The sequence below is a fragment of the Peromyscus eremicus genome, chromosome 6 (assembly GCF_949786415.1).
Source record: "Peromyscus eremicus chromosome 6, PerEre_H2_v1, whole genome shotgun sequence".
NCBI lineage: Eukaryota > Metazoa > Chordata > Mammalia > Rodentia > Cricetidae > Peromyscus > Peromyscus eremicus.
In genome coordinates, this window is record NC_081421.1 from 15,400,208 (window position 1) to 15,420,226 (window position 20,019).

At 43.0% G+C, this 20,019-nt stretch overlaps 1 protein-coding gene and 1 long non-coding RNA gene across 2 annotated transcripts in view; one reads left to right on the top strand and one right to left on the bottom strand.

Annotated features, from left to right (window-relative positions):
• LOC131912931 (conserved oligomeric Golgi complex subunit 6-like) overlaps positions 1-20,019 on the top strand; it is a 50,561-nt gene that overhangs the window by 28,324 nt on the left and 2,218 nt on the right. Inside the window, 6 exon segments of the mRNA XM_059265220.1 lie at positions 887-987; positions 3,714-3,845; positions 4,160-4,327; positions 7,568-7,675; positions 8,989-9,042; positions 11,451-11,530. Of these exon segments, the coding sequence (XP_059121203.1) occupies positions 887-987; positions 3,714-3,845; positions 4,160-4,327; positions 7,568-7,675; positions 8,989-9,042; positions 11,451-11,530 (643 nt within the window).
• LOC131912933 (uncharacterized) lies at positions 7,541-18,587 on the bottom strand. Its single transcript, XR_009379754.1, has 3 exons — positions 18,354-18,587; positions 16,593-16,707; positions 7,541-7,818 (listed from the first exon to the last, which is right to left on the bottom strand). It is a non-coding gene; the product is annotated as an uncharacterized LOC131912933 (long non-coding RNA).

Genomic DNA, 20,019 nt, shown 5'->3' on the forward strand with positions numbered 1-20,019 from the left:
TTGGCTGTGTAATCAAGATGCTTGTCTGTTGTGCATTTCACAGGTATCATTTCTGACTCACAGCCTTGCTAAAATATGTTATGAAGTATTGGAAGTACGGTACAGGTTGACTGAACCTTACCCAGAATGCTTGGGACCAGAATTGTGGACTAGTTATAAAAGCCTTTAGCAATCCAACATCACTCATCAAAATACCCAGATCTTGAGTGCTCTGAAATCTGAAGCTTTCTAAACAATGCTGTACATGGTTTCACATTTCAGATTCTCATACTACGGATGCTCAAACTTAGTTGTTTCTTTGCCTTTTTAATCTCCTTACTCAAATGAAAAGAAAACTGACATTTTTATGAAACTATACTGATTATTTTTAGTGAATAGATCACACACACACACACACACACACACACACACATTCCTATTTATATCTGTTTTTGTTTTTGTTACAAGGTCAATCAATCTCCTAGTATCTCCCTTCCTTTCACCCCATGGTGTATGTATACGTGTGTGTGTGTGTGTGTGTGTGTGTGTGTGTGTGTGTGTGTGTGTCATAGGCCATTCTGCATGAGGAACCTAGAGGAGAATGGCAGGTGACTTCCTCTGTCACTGTCTGCCTTATTCCCTTGAGGACCTGCAGCTTGCCTTTTAGGCTGGTCACAGGGCTCCTGGGGCTCGCAGTGCTGGGGTCACAGGCACATGCAGCCATGCATGGCTTTTATGTGGGTGCTATGGATTCCTACTCAGCCCCTCAAGCTTGAAAACAAGCAGTCTTACTCATTGTGCCTCTCTCCAGCCTCCATATCTAGATCTCTTTAAAGCACTGTGCTCAGTGAGCTGAATTGTGTTAGCTTTTGTTTTGCGATCTGAAATGAAATATTGTTTGCTTTAGTGGCAGCTACTCTACTGACGACAATTGAAGAAATGCACTTGCTAAGCAAAAAAATATTCTTCAACAGTTTGAGTCTCCATGCGAGTAAACTGATGGACAAGGTGAGTGTGCTCTGCATCCCGGAGCTGCAGCATTGAATGGGCGGCTTTCATGTTTTGACTTCAGTGATTTTTTTCCCCCTTCAAATTCATGTTAGGGAAGCTTAGTGTACCTCAGGTTAGAGTTCATATTTGCATAACTATATCCTAATTGGAGAAAAATCTCAAGGTGAGTTTCACTATCTTGTTTTCTAAATATTTCATTTTTAAACATTTTTCAATACAGAGTTTTCCAAATATGTGTAACTAAGAGGAGCTTAATCCTCTTAAGTGAGAGCCAGTGTGACACTGTGAAACCGGAAACTCTTACAAGATGTTTTTCAAACAGTTTCATTGTTTCACCTTCCCATGATGCAGCTTTGTCTTCTGTGTCATAGACATGAACGTTTATGACCGTGAGTAGAAAACTCCATGGAGTACACACAAACAACAAAACCTGAGAGACCTGTATGACCTAGCGTTGTAAGTCAAGCAGAGTTCTGTAGCAGGAATAATTGTTCTTTGTCAGCTTCAGGGTTCTGTTGCTAGATGCTTCTATGGAGGTAACTCTTGTATCCTCCATCCCATGTTGATCCTTTTTTATCAGAAGATGGCCATTATTTTTAGAGATACTTATCTTACTGGTGTTTTGTCTTACAGTGGGGCTATGCTAGCTTTCATTTGGCTGTTTGCAAAGTCTCTATTTTATGTCCTTTCCTTTGAACTTGTTAGAAGATAACATGCAGTTTGATTGTGGTTTTGTAAAAAGTTGATTCATTCCTCAAGCTTTTGCCTTTTGATTAGTATGTATAACCATTTACCTCTGGCTGACCTCCTGAGTGTGGAATCTGTGTAGTTTGCTCTGTTTTATGTGTGTCTGAGTCTTCATCCCCCTATCTCTCCATGACTCCTGTGCTTCCTTCCTCCTATACAGTTCTGTTCTTTCTTGTGCTGGTATTAGCACAGACAGCAATGCGCTACATCGTGTGTCCACCAACATAATTTATAATTTTTTCTTCATGAAATTGTCTTTTCATTCATGAGGAGGAGAAGAAAATACAAACAAGAACTACTAAAAAAAGTTTTTGTCTTGGTCGTATCCTTTTCTCCTGCTTTCTCAAGACTACTTTTCCCAGAAATAGAATTCTTGGCTGACGTTTTACTTCTTCCAACCCTTAAGTATATGACATCTAGTACATTCTGGTGACACATTGGTTGCTAATCTTAACGAGTTACAGAAAGTTGTGAGCCACCATGTGGGCACTGGGCATTGAATCAAGGTGCTGTGGGAAGAGTGGCCTGTTTTCCTCACCACTGAGCCATCTCCCCAGGCCCTCTCTTTTGAGTTATGCTGTCTCCATGGGGACCACTGCAGATTTATGTTGAGATTTAGTCACCTGCTTGACCATTGAGTTCAGTGTTCATCTTCCATTGTTTCTTCAAATACCTCTTGCTCCTTGTTCTCTGTTATTTGGACTTCGCATTATGCTGAGTTTGGTGATGGGTTTTCATGGAGTTCTGTTCATTTTCATTTCACTCCATTTCTTTCTGCTCCACAGACCAGGTAGTTGCAGTGACCACTTTTTGTGCCTGCTCCCATCTGTTGCTGACCCCTGTAGTGAAGTTTCCATTGCAGCTGCAGTGTTCACCTGGAGCGTTTGGTTGTGTCTGCTGTGGTCACTGTCTCCATCCTCTGCCTTGGTTGTCCTGGACCATGTTTTCTCCTTTGCTCTTGTTGACATTACCTTCATCAAAGAAAGTATTTCCACAGGTCGCTCTGCCACTCCTACTGATGTCAATTACTCATTATCTTCTGTGTATGAAAAGTTCTTAAATAAATCGTGACATTTAAGTTTTCTCGTTTTCTATCTGACACAAGGCTGTAGTTTCTTACAAAGACTTCTAATTGCCAAATTTTGTTCCATTTCCAGTATTTTTCTGTTAAAGTTGAAAGTACTCTGATTATCTTTTTAAAGTTTTATAGGCAGAATCTCATACTTGCATAAGTTCTTTTTTGAATGAAAAGAACTAAGAGCAAAAAGAAAGTTCACAGGGTCCCTCTGGTGGTGCTTCCAAGCAGCAGTGACATGTTAGGCCTAGCTTCCACTTCCTGAGGGAACTGGGTTCTGGTCAGGAGCTGAAACAGGACTCCATTCAGTTCCCTAGAATCCCTCTGATGCTCTGAGAACTTAGCCTTCCAAGGTCACACAGTGACTTAAGGGGTAGATCCAGGATTTAAACTTACTGGTCAAAATTTTAGTGGTACTTATTTTCTGTGAACCACTTCTCCAAGTGCATAGCCTCTGGGTCAATCTGGAGTTCTCCAGGGGCCCGTGATAGAGAACGGAGTCAAGAGCTCCAACCTGACCCTGAGCCCCGAGAGTGGATGATGCTTCTCAGTGATAGATACCGCTGCTGTAGGCATTTCTTTACTCTTACAATTTGGGATACAAACAAAATAAAACCAGGTTTATTCAATATGTAACAAATGTAATTATGTAATTCAAGTAAACACCAACTTTTCTCATAAATTCTTGAGCTTTAATGTAGAAAGTTATAATAACTCTGGGGTAGGCTGGTAAAACCTTGTCTTTCTGAGCAGCGTACTTCAAAATTAACTGTCAATAGATTGTGAGTTTTTAATATACTAGACATGTGATAGGTTACATTAGTTTTTTTATCATGGGCCCTCTGTGTGTTTGAACTTCTGAAGAAAACATGGGCGGCAAGTAAACTGTTGTTTTGTCCAGGTTGAGCTCCCACCACCTGACCTTGGACCCAGTTCTGCCCTGAATCAGACACTCACTCTGCTGCGGGAGGTTCTGGCCTCACACGATTCTTCAGTTGTGCCCTTGGACGCTCGGCAGGCTGACTTCGTGCAGGTAGTTTGTAGATGCATTGCTTGTAGATGATGGCTTGCTCCTCCTCTATTACACACTTGTCAGAGGTTGGCGTATGTGACCATAGACATTGACAGTCCCTAATTGTTTTTTCTTCAATAGTAAGTCAGTTCTTCATTTTAAAGGGTAATTCAGTGATGCCCATTTTTATGCTATCTAGTTTTGTTATTAAATCTTTCCTTCATGTACTCATAACTGGCTGTCTTCTAGTTCGTTTGGCATTAATTCTGAAAGGCTATAAACCCAGGACCATGTCCTGACTAAGAAATAAGAATTCATTTCCTTTTCATTTACAGGTTTTGTCATGTGTCTTGGATCCTCTCCTCCAAATGTGTACGGTTTCAGCCAGCAATTGAGGCACGGCTGACATGGCCACGTTCATGGTCAACTCACTGTACATGATGAAGACAACACTGGCTCTGTTTGAATTCACGGACAGGCGCCTGGAAATGCTTCAGTTTCAGGTAGTTTGCTAGAAAGTGGCGTCTTGGTGATTTTGTTTTTTCAACGTGATAGCTTTAAGTTACTAGTTTTTGGACAAATGTTGGTGGCCTAACTTCATGAATTCCTTAAGGCAGTTTGTCTGAAGGATGTACACACACACACACACACACACACACACACAATTTTGGTTTTCAGCTTTAAAGAAGCTAGAATGTGAAATGGTTAAGGAACTTGATCAGATCATAGTGTGGGATGGTGTGAGGAAGCTCTGATTCATTTGAGTGTTCATTGCTGTGTGCAGATGTCGTGTTATGTAGTATATTGTAGTATATTGTAGTATATGTAATATATTGTAGTATATCACAGGCCGTGTAGCTGGTATAGTTTGTGTTACAGAGGCCAGACACACTTTATCTGTGTGTAAAGCAGTATTAGGCAGAACGCTATGGTTTAACAGTCACTGTTCTCCTAAGCCAGCTAGTGTCTCTTAGAAGTCTGTATGATGGCTAAGTCAAAGCCATTCATAAGTCTGTATGATGGCTAAGTCAAAGCCATTCATAAGTCTGCATGATGGCTAAGTCAAAACCATTCATAAGGTACCTAACTGGAGACCCACAGAGGTTTCCTAGTGAGACTTACTCAGGGTCCCAGAACCTGAGCTTGCTTCACCCAGCAGGGCTGCATAAGGGGATGATTTGACCATGGGCGTGGTTACCAGGTGTTTGCACTTGGCTGTGCGGTGTGCTTTGATCTAGAGAGGGGGAGGTCTTTTGCCCCACCCCTTGGCATTGTTATAAAAAGCCCTTTTGAATAAACAGAAAAGGCCATTGGGTATTGACCCAGGTCTTCTTGCAGCTATCCTGTGTTTCTGTCTTTCTCCTCTCCAGTATCTTTCTATCTAAAAGTGTCTTACCCATCTCTCCTCCTCACAAGAACCCAGGAAAAGGTGGAGCAGGCCTCCCACACCTAGTCCTCGGGTTCTGGTACTGCCGTATACTGGTAGATGCAGTGTTCAAGGGAACAGGGCTGAAGCAAAGGCCTCAGTGTCAACTGGAAGTGGGTACGGTGAAATTCGATTTGTTGCCTTATATTTTTTTGAGCCGCGGCTTTTGATACATCCAAGTTTTCTAGTTTCTAATTCATTTAAAAACATTTGAGAATGGCCATAATCATAAAGTCTTAATAATTTTGGAGTTTATTGTAAAAAGGCACAGCCCTGAACCTCTCCGATTCATCTACCTGGATGTCATTTGTCTTGGAATTTGTATTGGTAGCTCTAAATGCTTCTATTATATGCCCCTTGGAGAGGCTTGTTTTCTTTTTAATAAGTTTTTAGGTTAGCCCACAAATAATGGGTTTCATGATAGCATCTTCATAAGTACATGTTACACTGTGGTCTTCCTTCCCTTCCTCCATTGCCCCCCCTACGCCCTCTCCAGTTAGCTTCGTTCCCCCTCAGTCCCTCCTGCTTATTTCATGTCTTACTGCTCTGTCTGTGTCCCACCTTCCTCACAACTGCATCCTCCTGCCTCATGATCTCCTCAGCTTTCATGATCTCCACACAGACTCTCAGACACAGTTTATGTCGATGGGCTGATGTAGGGTTCTGGGTGCCCAGGCATCATCTCAGTTAGCTTTCCCCAGCATTGCAGGTAACAGCAGGGAGGTCTCCGGCTCCGGTCTGGAGCAGCCTCTCCACCTAGAAGCCTGTAAGGATATTCCTTTGGGTTCAGGTATTTCCCCAGAATGTTTGGGGGTCTCTCTTTTCCTGTTATTTCCATCTTAGATGTTTGAGAGCCATTTCAGTTTGAAGAGTCAAACCTTTCATTTACTCATTTTTTTTTTTTTTTAACCATTTCTCTCTGTTTTACTGTCTTATAGTCTGGAGATCTTTTGTTTCATTTTCTGTCATGGATCTGTTCTCCAGTTTATTCTCTCTCTTTTACCTGTTTCTTTGATACTTTCTCTGTCTTCTGTTTTTCCTCCAGGTGACTAATGTGGTTGTTGGCATTAACTAGTTTCTTTTCACTTTCATTAAATGCTTATATTTGAACAAATTAATTTTATTTATTAATATTTTGTTTTCAGTAAATCCAAGAAGTAAGATTTTTTTTTTTTTTTTTTTTTTGAGACAGGGTTTCTCTGTGTAGCTTTGCGCCTTTCCTGGGACTCACTTGGTAGTCCAGGCTGGCCTCGAACTCACAGAGATCCGCCTGGCTCTGCCTCCCGAGTGCTGGGATTAAAGGCGTGCGCCACCACCCAAATTTTTAATTGTACTTCCTTGGGTATTTTCATTAAAAAGAAGGATGTAGTAGGCTTCTTTGTGTTAGGAGTACAGGTATTGGAGTCACTTGAACTAGGCAGGTTCTCATGTGCTGACAGAAATGAGAGCTGGCGGGGACTCTGTGTCATTGGCAAATAAATGGGTAAAACTGGGGCCACTTGGTTGTGTGGAAGGGAAAGGGGGACCTGGCAAATGGGAAGAGCAACTTCTTTTTGGGGTACTTTCCTTCAGGCACCCCATTCCTCAACTGCAGCTCCAATTCCCACCAGGGTTCTTCAGACATTGAGCTGTCCAGGGAATGTAGGGAAGGCTCAGAATGTAGCCTTCAAGCCCATATATTCCCTGAGTAATTTTATTTTACATGGTTGTTGTGACTTTTGTTTGAGTTCTGCTTTTGAAATAGCTGAGAAGCAACCCATATTCCCTAGTGAGGGAGGCTAGCTCACTCTTATGCCCCCAGGATGCTCTTGAGCAGGGAGAAAGGAGGAATTTATAGATAGAAGGATAGAGACAGACAGAAAACACAGGATAGCCTCGGGAGGGCCTGGGTCTCAACCCACCAGCCCCGTCTGTCTCTACTAAAGGGCTTTTAAAGGAATACCAAGGGGTGGAGCAAAAGACCTCTCCCAGCACAGCCAAGTGCAGACCATCCCAGACACCTGATGGTCTTGCATGTGGTCCAGCCGTCCCCTAATGCAGCCCTGCTGTGTAAAGCAAGCTCAGATCTCACTAGGAAACCTTTGTGGGCTCCCACACCTTAGCTAGTGGCCAGTCCTGGAATCCTCTTTAGTTGTAACTTTTTAAGTAAGAGGATTTCTCTCAGAGGGAAGAAAAGTCTGTTGTGGAGGCTGCCTTGGGTCCCATAATCTGGGCCACACCAAGACAAGGCCATGATGAGGTTCCAGCATGCTCTGCTTTTACTGCTGCCACTGTTGGTTCTCTTCTGAGATGCTTTTCCTGCTGCATTTTATTTTAGATTGAAGCCCATTTGGACACTCTTATAAATGAGCAAGCCTCTTACGTTTTGACTCGTGTTGGCTTGAGCTACATTTACAATACTGTACAGCAGCATAAACCTGAACAGGTGAGCACCACCTGCCCTGGCAAAGGGCAGCTCGGGGGTGGCTTCTGGAGACAGACTCTAGATTTTCATCTTGGCTGTCTATGTTCACGTCCTCTGCTGAGACAGGGCTAATCATAGTGTCTGCCATAGGGTCAGGAGAGTGCCTGAAAATGCAAATAATTCTCGGTTAGAAGTAATGAAAATATCTGAGAAATTAGTATCACAAGATATAAATAAACAAATGAGTATTATAAAGGGTACAAGATGTTCACACTGATGACTTTCTAAAGTCCCATTTCATTTTCAGCCAAATAAATAGATTGTTGCACAGGTAATACTATCCTCCATCTAATTGAGCAGATCAGTAAAGGGAAATGTTCTGGGCTAAAATGATCTTACAGAATCCCAATAGTAATAGGTCCTAGAGAGGCGGGAAACCTAACACAAAGTAAGATTAGAAGATTGCCCAAGTTCAGAAAATCATGTAGCTGCTTCCAAAGAAAAGTGTTTTCTGTGTACTGCAGTGAGAGTAGGGCCATAAATGAGGAGCAGCTGGAAATCCTCCTGAAGAAAGAGAGCAGGCATTGTATGAGCCAGGGGGTCAAGGTCACGATGGAGGAACCCACAGAGACATCTGACCTGAGCTCCTGGGAACACATGGACTCTGACCAACAGTTAGGGAGCCTCCATGGGACCAACCTAGGCCCTCTGCATGTGTGACAGTTGTGTAGCTTAGTCTGTTTGTAAGGCTCCTAGCAGTGAAATCAGGACTTGTCCCTGGTGCCGAGCTGGCTTTTGAGAACCTGTTCCCCATGCTGGATCACCTTGCCCAGTCTTTATACAAGGGGAGGAGCTCGGTCCTACCCCTTTCTGAATGGAGACAGGAGGAGTGGAAGGGGAGGGGGGTTAGATAGAAGTGGGAGGGGGTGGAGAGAGGAGGGGGAAACTGGTCAGTATGTAAAATAAAGGGGGAAAATGTTAATTAAAAAAAAATGAGGAGCAAACCAAAAAGTAATCTGCCTTAAAAAGCAAAGAATTCACAGCCTTTGCCCTTCTGTGTTGCTGTAGCTAACTGACGGGGAACCAGTTCCTCACAGTTCTGTTCCCTAAACCACTGTGGCCTCCACACCTCACCAGCATCCTCCAAGTGCTGTGTCACCTGATTTTCTTGTATGTGCAGTGGTATTCCCTTATTGATAAATTTGTGGTTTTGCTCCTCATTTATGGCCCTACGCTTACTGCAGTTGAGAGAAAACATGCTGCTTTGGAAGCAGGTACATGATTTCCTGAACGTGGGCAGTCTTCTAATAGACCATTTTCATAACTTTTTATAGGGCTCTTTAGCCAGTTTGCCCAGCCTGGACTCTGTGGCACTGAAGGCAGCAATGGTGAGTGAATGATGAAGCCTTTCAAGTTGGATTTCCTGAGGCGCTGCTGGCCGCGGTGTTCTGTGGTGATGATGTCCTGGGTGACAGTTTGTCTCTTGATGGGCCCCGTAGCTCCTGTGCGTCCACTCCTCTTATCAGCTCTGACCAGGATTTACCATTTGTTGTAATCTTCCGTCAGACCTCGCTCAAGTCACCAGTAGAGCAGTGTAGGATTTCTTCATTTTCAGAGTTTGGTTCCTAATCTGATGTGAAGTTAGGCTGTGAATTAGACTTTTGTTGTCATGATTCCTGGTTTAAACTTGGGATTTTTTTTCTGAGATGCTAACTGATCCTGGATTCCTGTTTTAGAATAGTGTATTACTCTTCAGCATGAGATTCACAAAACCTTTAGTTTATACTTTCTTTTCAAGTGAACAGCTTCAGTTATAACAGTAGTAGAATGCTTTCCTGGCATGCACGCAGTCTTGTGTTCAGTCCCCAGCACTGTACAACGTGTACAAACACACATTCACATGTATACTAGACACAGTCACACACATGAACACACACATACTCATATGTAACCTCATTGATACACATTCACATAGACACATGCATACTTAAGCACATTCACACTGACACGTTCACACTCATACATACACTCACAATCATATGCACTCAAACATTTACAGTCTCATGCATGTACTGATACACACATGTGCACTCATACACATAAAGACTCAAATTCATGCATTCAGTCATTGACACACTTATACATTTGTGTATACTTCCAAACACACATACATACACTCATGCACACAGCAATCCACACCCATACACAACACACACACAAAACTTACTCCTTCCTTTCAGTATGAGCACCACTTTGGTAGCATGCTCTTCTGTACTGCTTGTTCTGTGCATGTATCACAGATATGCATATATGTTCGGTGCGTTTCTCCCCATGGCATGACTTGTAAGTCACATAGCCCTGTCAGTTATAAGATGACCCCTCTGCAAGTTTCACAGCAGGACTGTTGCTATAACTGATTCATCTAGGAATCAGCTTCCAGAGCCTGGAGGCCGGCCTACTGCAGTTATCTTCTGTCCTGAGCTCTTCAGATAACAAAATGAATGGACTCTGATGAATAATTCTGAGAGTGGAGATGCCCTACATATTACTGCCTTAGTTTCTTTTCCCATAGCTATGATAGGATACTCTGACAAAATCAAGGGAAGGGGGTTTGTTTTAACTCACAATGTTAAAGGTCCCGTCTGTCTTGATGGGGATTTGAAGCGCTGGCCACTGCAGTCCATAGTCAGAAGAGAACAGTGAATGCCTACACGTCCCGCTCCCTCTCTGCTCTTCCTGTCGTCCTACCCATGAAATGGTACTGCGCTGACTCAGTGTGGGTCTTCTCACAATTAACCCAATTAAGAGCATTTCTAACAGGCATGGCCACAGCCCAACCTAATTAGATAGTCCATCATTGCGACTCCTGGCCAGGTGATTCCAGGTCCTGACACATAGACAATTGAAATTGACCATCAGGACCCAAAGTAATGAAAGTCTTGTAAAAATAACAGCCATGCAGAAGAGACAGCAGAACTGGCAGTGTTGCTACTAAGACAGTCCAGAGTTCAGAGTCCTAAGTGAGATGGATGGGTTCATTACATCATGGTAAGAGACCCCACGTAGAAGTAACAGTCGTAGCATATACACCGAGTGAAAACTGTACTGGCAAACTGGAATTTCAGAGAAAATTTCATGTTTATAATTTCTAATGACAGTGAATGAATTTCAGATTCACTTAAAAAGGCCCAAGTTTCTTAGAAAGTTAGTTTTAAGGTTGGGGTTGACTCGGTCAGTAAAGTGCTTGTTACGTAAGCGTAAGAGCCTGAGTTTGGTTCCCGGAACCCACTTGAAAGCCAAGTGTGGTGGTGCATGCCTGTAACCCCAGTGCTGGGAGGAGGAGGAGGAGGAGGGAGAGCCAGGAGGATCCTTGGGGCTCACTAGCCAGTCTCGCCCATTTGGCAAATTCCAGGCTATTAGAGACATTGTCTTGGAGGGGAAAAAAAAAGATGAATGGTACCTGAAGAGCAATGCCCAAAGTTGTCCTCTGTCCTCTTGTACGCAGGCGCCCACAAACACATGTGCACACAATAACATACACACACACAAAATGAAAGTGACATGTAAACTCTGACTAACCACTATGCCTTGCCAACCTTTCCAAACCTAGGTCCAAGTAAGTTAATACAGACAGTTTTAGGGTGTTTCAGTTATAATGTTTTAGGAAATGCTCATTTGAACACAAGTCCCTAGACAGTTGTAATGGGGGGCTCTCTGAAGTTTTAGCCCTCCCCCACAGTGGCTGTTTGATAGCTCTTAGCCAGTCCGTACATTGCATGTCCCTTTCTTCTCTCAGGCTCAGTTTGACCGCTACCTCTCAGCCCCAGACCACCTGCTGATGCCGCAGCTGAACTTCCTACTCAGCGCCACAGTGAAGTAAGTGTCTGCTCTGAAGGAGGTGGGAGAGATTCATAACTTTGTAAACATCAGATATTTTTCTTAAAAATAAGTGATTTCTAAGACTGAGACATTTGCTTTTGAAGAGCAATAGTTTTCGGTGTTTTTCCTGCCTTAGAACCATCAAGGAATTAACCTTGGCGATACTTATTCCTTATCTGTATTTTCCTCCAAAATCTCTCGTTAATATATAGCTTATTTTGCTAGTGATTGGAGTTACGTAGACATGATGCCAAATTCCTTTTTATTCTAAGCGAGTCAAGGCAATGTTGATAATATGGATTATGACACACATTCTTTGCAGTATGGATGACTCTTTCATGGACTACTTTGCTTCTTACTGGTTTTCTGTAGATCTAAAACTATGAAATATTATAGATGTCTCCTTGATTTAGAATGGGGATACATCCATCCTGGTAAACTCATCTTAAGTTAAAGTTCAGTTAATGGACCTGAACATCATAGTTCAAAGCTGAATGCACATGGGCCCACACTAGCGTGGCTGCCAGGGCACATGGGTCCACACTACTGTGATGCCAGGGCATGGCTCTCTACTCAACATCAGAGCATACAAGGAAGCATCTTACCAACCTGGGAAAAGTTCAAAGTTCAAATGTTGCCATATTGAGTTTTCTACTGAGTGTGTGTGCTTTCTTAGCATGACCAAGTGAAAAATTGTATGTCAAGCCGTCATGTTCATTGCTAGTGTGTTCAAGACAAGGAAACTACTTTTTAGACCCATCTCATACCCTAAGACACTGTAATAGTACAGTTACAAGTAGCAAGTTATTCTATTATAACTTGGCATCCTTGGTTTTAAGAAAAACACAAAAATTTCTCTACAGGTAGGAGATTAGGCAATAATAAATCTACATCTTTTTCTTTCTATTCTACCAGGTAAGAATTAAGTACTTTCATTGTACCAGACTAGTGGTTAGGGGTTAAACCATATATCATTTATGAAAGTGAGTCTGAAATGTCACTTAAATTAAGAGCAACATTTTTATTAAGAATGTAGAAAATAGCTCCTGAACTTGAAGAAAACACTACAAATTCCTCAAAAGATGCAGTGTCAAAGTCAGCATATTGCTGGTCTGTTTTCTGAAGCTGGAGCTCCAGAAATAGGTAAGCAAGGCAGCCAGGGTTACAGCAGTGAGCAGACAAAGTGGCCAGGGCTACAGCAGTGAGCAGACAGAGTAGCCAGGGCTACAGCAGTGAGCAGACAAGGTGACTAATGAGCAGACAGAGTGGCCAGGGCTACAGCAGTGAGCAGACAAGGTGACTAATGAGCAGACAGAGTGGCCAGGGCTACAGTAGTGAGCAGACAAGGTGACTAATGAGCAGACAGAGTAGCCAGGGCTACAGCAGTGAGCAGACAAGGTGACTAATGAGCAGACAGAGTGGCCAGGGCTACAGCAGTGAGCAGACAAGGTGACTAATGAGCAGACAGAGTGGCCAGGGCTACAGCAGTGAGCAGACAAGGTGGCTAATGAGCAGACAGAGTGGCCAGGGCTACAGCAGTGAGCAGACAAGGTGACTAATGAGCAGACAGAGTGGCCAGGGCTACAGCAGTGAGTAGACAAGGTGACTAATGAGCAGACAGAGTGGCCAGGGCTACAGCAGTGAGCAGACAGAGTGGCCAGGGCTACAGCAGTGAGCAGACAGAGTGGCCAGGGCTACAGCAGTGAGCAGACAAGGTGACTAATGAGCAGACAGAGTAGCCAGGGCTACAGCAGTGAGCAGACAAGGTGACTAATGAGCAGACAGAGTGGCCAGGGCTACAGCAGTGAGCAGACAGAGTGGCCAGGGCTACAGCAGTGAGCAGACAGAGTGGCCAGGGCTACAGCAGTGAGCAGACAAAGTGGCCAGGGCTACAGCAGTGAGCAGACAGAGTAGCCAGGGCTACAGCAGTGAGCAGACAAGGTGACTAATGAGCAGACAGAGTAGCCAGGGCTACAGCAGTGAGCAGACAAGGTGACTAATGAGCAGACAGAGTGGCCAGGGCTACAGCAGTGAGCAGACAAGGTGACTAATGAGCAGACAGAGTGGCCAGGGCTACAGCAGTGAGCAGACAAGGTGACTAATGAGCAGACAGAGTGGCCAGGGCTACAGCAGTGAGCAGACAAGGTGACTAATGAGCAGACAGAGTGGCCAGGGCTACAGCAGTGAGCAGACAAGGTGACTTGGTTTGACATGAGGAAAAGCTCGATATGCACCAGAATTGTAGTGGGAAGCCTCCTTCTCACACCTGCCCTGTCCCGTTAGTGCTCTGTTCTGAGTTAGTGGGAAGCCTCCTTCTCACACCTGCCCTGTCCCGTTAGTGCTCTGTTCTGAGTTAGTGGGAAGCCTCCTTCTCACACCTGCCCTGTCCTGTTAGTGCTCTGTTCTGAGCTGTGATTGTCCCTAGGCTCTGAGTCCACTCAGATGTGCACAGTGCTCCACTCTCATTTTTTTATCTTAAGGTTTGGCTTTCAAAGGAGATTTTTTTGATTGGATATTCAGTGTTAAAGGAAAATATTGAGCAGATTTAAGGGACCAGGAAGTAAAGCTGTCTAGAAAGTGGAGAAATAGAAAAATTAAGTGGTTTCAGGGAATTTTTCCTTTTACCCTTTGGATAAATTAGAAAGCCGCTGTTCTTTTCGATGCCAGACTCCAGTGGTCACCTCATGCACCATAGAAGCCGCAGTTATGACTATGTCAGTGTCAGAATGGGTTCCATAAGTAGCTTAACAAGTGGAGGGAGTGTACATGTTTCCAAATGAGCACACAGGAAAGTGTATATGATTGAAGGACTATTTTTTTAGGGTCAATTTCTTTCTTACATTTTTTCTTATATTTATTAAAAGTAAAAGCTTGGACTCAGTGAAAAAATTGTTTTCTTTTTGATTTGAAGGAAGTGGGACCTGTTTTTCTTATAACTAGCACTTGTGTTCATTATCTGTCTAAACAAATAACCTGTATAAACAAAACTAAAACAAGTTTTTAATTGAGAAAAGGAAAAGAAACATGAGTGAAAGAATACCTTCTGGAAACCTATAAGCTGGAAAGCAGCTTTAGCCTGGACAACATTCTAGAGAACTCAGAAAGCCCAGACCTTCAAAGTAAGTTACAGGTGGGTTGATGGACTCCTGCAGTCAGGGCTGCCTGAAACTCTCATTAAATGCCACGCTCATCTTAACCTCGGCTGACTAGTTAGAACTCAGTACTCTGAAGGACGACTGCAAGTGTCACACTTAAAGACATGCATCCAGAGTTGGAGGAACACCCAGGACTGCTTAGGAGCAGGAAAGTGTGAACCCAAAGGAGAAAAAAGACCCATTAATAGAAACAGACCCAGAGACAGTGCTTATAGAATTAGCAGGTATTGGAAATGTGTACAGGGATTCAAGGAAAGCATCAATATACTGAGAGAATAAGGAAAGAAATGTTACCAACTGAGAGTGCAGCCCTTACACTTAAAGGTACAGTATGTAAAATGAAGCATTCATCCTTCCTAAAGGAAAGACCAGCCAGACTAAAGAGGGAAGGAGGCACATGGGAGGTGGTATTAAGAGGCCCCCCACCTCTCTCTCCCATACACACATATATGTGTGTACATTCAGTTATACATGAGAGGAGTGTCATGTTATTGGAACAAAAAAATTAATGCAAGAACTTTCTCCAGATGTGATGCAAAATGTGAATCCACATACCCAATAAGCTACAGAAACCCGAACAGAGACATTGAACAAGGGTGTTCCGTCGTCAGATCATCAAAAGCCGGTTATAAATAGAATCATCTTAGAGCAGCCAACGGGAAGAGTTAGTGTTCATAGGAGCTGACTTTGTGTTGGAAACAATACAGCTAGAAGACAATGGGGTGTCATTTTTAGCATGCTGAATTAAAGTGGTAGAGAGCTTACTTACAGTGCTTGCAACCCTGGGTTCAATTCCTAGCCCCAGTAAACCAAAAAACAAAACAAAACAAAACAAAAACCTTGAAAGCTTAGCAAAATTAATACATCTTATCATCTGCATAAACACCAGCATACTGCACTATAAGAGATAATAAATTCTTCAGAATGAAGAAAAAGGATATTGAGGAACATAACCTCAGAGTAATGAAGACTGAAAGTGAGTGAGTGGACCATTTAAGGGAGCATTTAGAACAGTGGTTCTCAACCTTCCTAATGCTGTGACCTTTTAATTCAGTTCCTCATGCTCTGGTGACCCCCAACCATAAAATTATTTCCTGGCTACTTCTTAACTGTAATTTTGCTCCTGTAATAAATTATAATGTAAATGTCTGTGTTTTCCAGTGGGCTTAGGCGACCCCTGTGAGGGTTGTTTGTCCCCAAAGAGGTTGTGACCCATGGTTGAGAACCACTGATGTAGAGGGAAATAGAAGTGTAGTGTTGTGCTGATGTAGGCTACTGAATTATCCATGGGGTGTGCAGTACTGTGAGGGTAGACAGGAGACCTACAGCACCCTCTGAAGCAAACAAGGAAAGAAGGAGACAAATGCAAATGAAACAGGAAGAGACATACGAGAAGACAACAGGTGGAAGTCCAGCCTGGTGGAAGACAGTGCGCGCCAGAGGAAAGGCAGGAAGGAAACCCTCCGAGCGAATGAAAAAGCATAGCCTGGTGCCTGCTGTCTATAATACATCCACCCTGCGTGCAGAGGACAGTTGACAATCAAAAGGCTGATGGAAGCCAGGCCATGGCAGCACTCATCACAATAACCTGAAATAGCTGTGTCAACAAGTGCACTTAGACCAGGCGCTAGCATGAGAAGCAGACGCTAGTGATGATAGGGTCGGTTCATAAAGGGTGCTGGTGCATGTGGCTGACAGCAAACCGGAAGAGCATGAAGTACAGTCTGGAGGACATTTGTTAACACTTACGGAGCCATGAGTGGTGACACAGGCCAGGCTAGCCAGATCTCTGCAGGCTTCAGGCTAGCCTGGTCTAAATAACAAGTTCCAGACCAGCCAGAGATGCATAAGAGACCCTCTCTCAAAACACACAACAAAACCAACAACACAAAAGCTATACACACCAACACTCGTATGATTCCTCAATTTCTTGTCTTCACAGCTCTTCACTGTTGAAGCCTTTCTCCCGGTGTGCATTTAATTACACCTCACGGAAGCTCACTTTAGTGATCGCAGAACCTGAACATGGAAAGAAGCTATTTTTAGGAACAGTAGATTTCTGGTAATGCTGAAGTTGGGCCAGGTTGTTAGGCAACGAGAATCTTAAGTGCTGATTAACAAGCTCCCTGATTCTCGAAGCAAGCGATTCATTTGGTAGCTTGGTGCTTTAAATAACTGCTTAAAATACAACCAATTTACATGAGCATATTTTAATGAGAATGATTTCTCTGCGTGTCCATAGTGATCTGTATTAAGAGTTTTGAAATTTTGATGTTTGTAACTGGGTAAACAGTATTTTATGTTCAGTTCAGCATTTTGAAGTACAGGGAACCAAATGGCACTGCCTTTGGGTAAAAATGTAAAGTGAAGACTCAGTCCCTCCGTTTTCTCATGGTAAGTTAGCTCCATAATTATCCTATTTGCTGTGTGACCCATGGTGTGCCCAGCTGCTCTCTAACTGTGAGACACGTTGGAGAGTTACTAGATTGATCTTTTGGTGTCATACTGACTGCCTCCCTGCCCCACAAAAGAGACTGGTGGAGGAGGTGACCCTTTACTTGACTCTACTCTTTGGAGCTTAAAAGGTCTCAAACTGTGTAGCTATGTTAAGCGGTAGAGTCTGGTGCTTAAAAAGGCAGTCCAAAGGTCATGATTTTCCTTGTACCATAGCACATTAGCCTGCTTAGACATAACTTGTTTTATTGGAGCCTTCCTTCTCAATACCTATAAATGGCCTGAGGCCACACCATCCTGGGTGTGTGTTGTCTGGTTTAGCAAAGTATTCTGTGACCAGCTTTACCATTAGGAGTTTCCGTGTTGACATGAATTAGGATTGTGACATATTCATTTTTATATCCACTCAAGAGCTGAGTTTTCTGATTTTTGAAAATTAGCTTGAATGGATTAGAATACCATTTAGTAAACTAATCCCAAGATTTCATGGTAGCAGAGACACCAGGTGGTTAGTGGTCTAACTTTATAAATGACCACACCTTTTATTAAAATAACATTTTCCTCCATTTTTATAATCTTTAAATATTGAGCATTTCATACATGCCTGTCTGGGTTTTTTTTTTTTTTCCCTTCCCCAGCAGCCATCAATTGCCAGTAGTTCTTGGGAGTTTGCTTAGTGTGTTCCTCTGCTGTCCATGCTGGCTTGGCTGGCTTGACCTTGTACAGGACCTATGCATACAGTCCTTGCCACTATGAGTTCATAGGAGCAGCTAGCGACCCTGCTGTGTCTGGAGAACACTATCTCACTATGGACATCCAGTCCGTCTGCTGCTTAGAGTCTTCTTATCCTTATGAAAATCATACCACAGAAACCATTCTGAGTGTAGCTTTTCATCCATCAGCTGTGAACGTGGCTGTGATTCATCTAAGTGCAGGTAGGTGCATGCCCAGGCTAGAAGTAGTACTCCACAGCACTTCTGAGAGGCGCACCTGTAAGAGGACCCAAGCACACAGCCGGCCTTAGGTGATTTCCTGATCATTTTGGATTTAGCTACACACTCCCTCAAGCTGTTCCATTTTAGACACCAATAATTTGTCACTATAATGATTCTCATAATTTCAAACTATTTCATGATACTGCTAATTAGTGAAATAATGTGACACCAGGCAGGAAGAAAAACAGTATGGTACACAGACAGACAGATACTTACATGGTATACAGACCAGACTCTTATATAGGCATTCCAAGATAAAGGGTGAGCTTGCAGGGTAGTTTCTACTCGAAATAAAAAAGGAGGGATAATAGAGAGTTCAAAATACATAGAGGTAAAGTTGTTTGAGTACTACAGAAGTAACCACTAACATGCAATAGCCAACAGGTTTATATAGGGACTACATTTCCTCCATGTGCAGTGGTGTGTGTGTGTGTGTGTGTGTGTGTGTGTGTGTGTGTGTGTGTGTGTGTACGTACACTAAGATGAATATATCATTTTTAAAAGACAAGCTCATTAAAATGCTCTCATCTGTCAATTGAATAGTACAGTCTAAATGCTGAAGGTGGTCTACAAAGATTCATCTAATCAGTACTTTGTAGAGGACATATAAAAAAGTCAAGGTACCTGTAGTGAGCGACACACCTTAACTTGAGTTCCACCCTTCGGAATTCCTTCAGAGTATTGTTTTTCTCCACCACTCCATGTAGAATTCACCGGAAACATTTAGTGAGAGTGAGTGTGTGGACTTGGTGGTGACTCCACGTCCCACACTGTCCGAGTTCTTGTTTCTGAATGAGGGTTGGCCGTGGGCTCACTGCAGGGGCCCCACTTCTAGCGCTCCTGGCTGTGGCTGAGCTGGCAGGGAGAAGGAAACTCCTTTCTCCCCTCCTCTCTCGGGCCACTTCCAGGCTCTTGTGTTCACCCTCCACCTCCACTCTACCTCCCCCAGTGCATGCTCAGTTTTCCTTCCTTCCTTCCTTCCTTCCTTCCTTCCTTCCTTCCTTCCTTCCTTCCTTCCTTCCTTCCTTCCTTCCTTCCTTCCTTCCTTCCTTCCCTGTCTCGGCAGCTTCTCAAACTCCCGAGCAGCACGGGAAAGACCTGTGCTGTCACGTACCAACACTGCTTAGAATCTCCTTATCCTTAGGAAAATCATACCACAGAAACCATTCACGAGGTCTCTCGGCCTGGTTTTGTTTAGTTATCTGTGTTTCGGCTTTGTTCTGGTTTTCTCCTTTGAAGACCTTTAGTGGTTTTTCAGCTCTGTTGTTAATTATTGACATTTGTAAGCCAGTTTAGCTTAGAAACATAGCCTGAATTATAACTCAATTTCACTATTTTTTTATAATGACTTGAAAACAAAAATTAAATTACTACATAGGATTTTTTAGTATGCTACTTTTGCCAATTATTTAGCATTTTAAAAGTAATGTTTAATATACAGTCTTGTGCCTTTCTCTGATTTGAAACCTTTTGTGTGGCAGCATAGTCCTTATTCTATATATTCTTTATGTTGTAATCAGATTGCAGCAAATTATGAAGTATGAAGTTTGGGTAATAAGTATTGTGTCCAGCCTAACATCCATCATCATCCCGCTCTGAGTGATGAGCTAGAAACTGTTTCTAAAGCTCACTTCTGTCTTGTTGCATAACAGAACAAAACAAAGCGGGGAAAAACAAAACAAAACATGGTTTTCAAATGTATATGTAACAGTTGTTAAATACCGTCCCATAATGGGTTTGGGCTGTTTCACTTATGAAAAATAATGTTGACATTATTTTGGTACTTGTTGTGAAGCTCGGTTAGATATAGGAAAAGTCACTAGACAGTAGACCATATGAACCTCATGTGACTAAGTGGATTCCCAGCCAGTTCCTTGTGTTT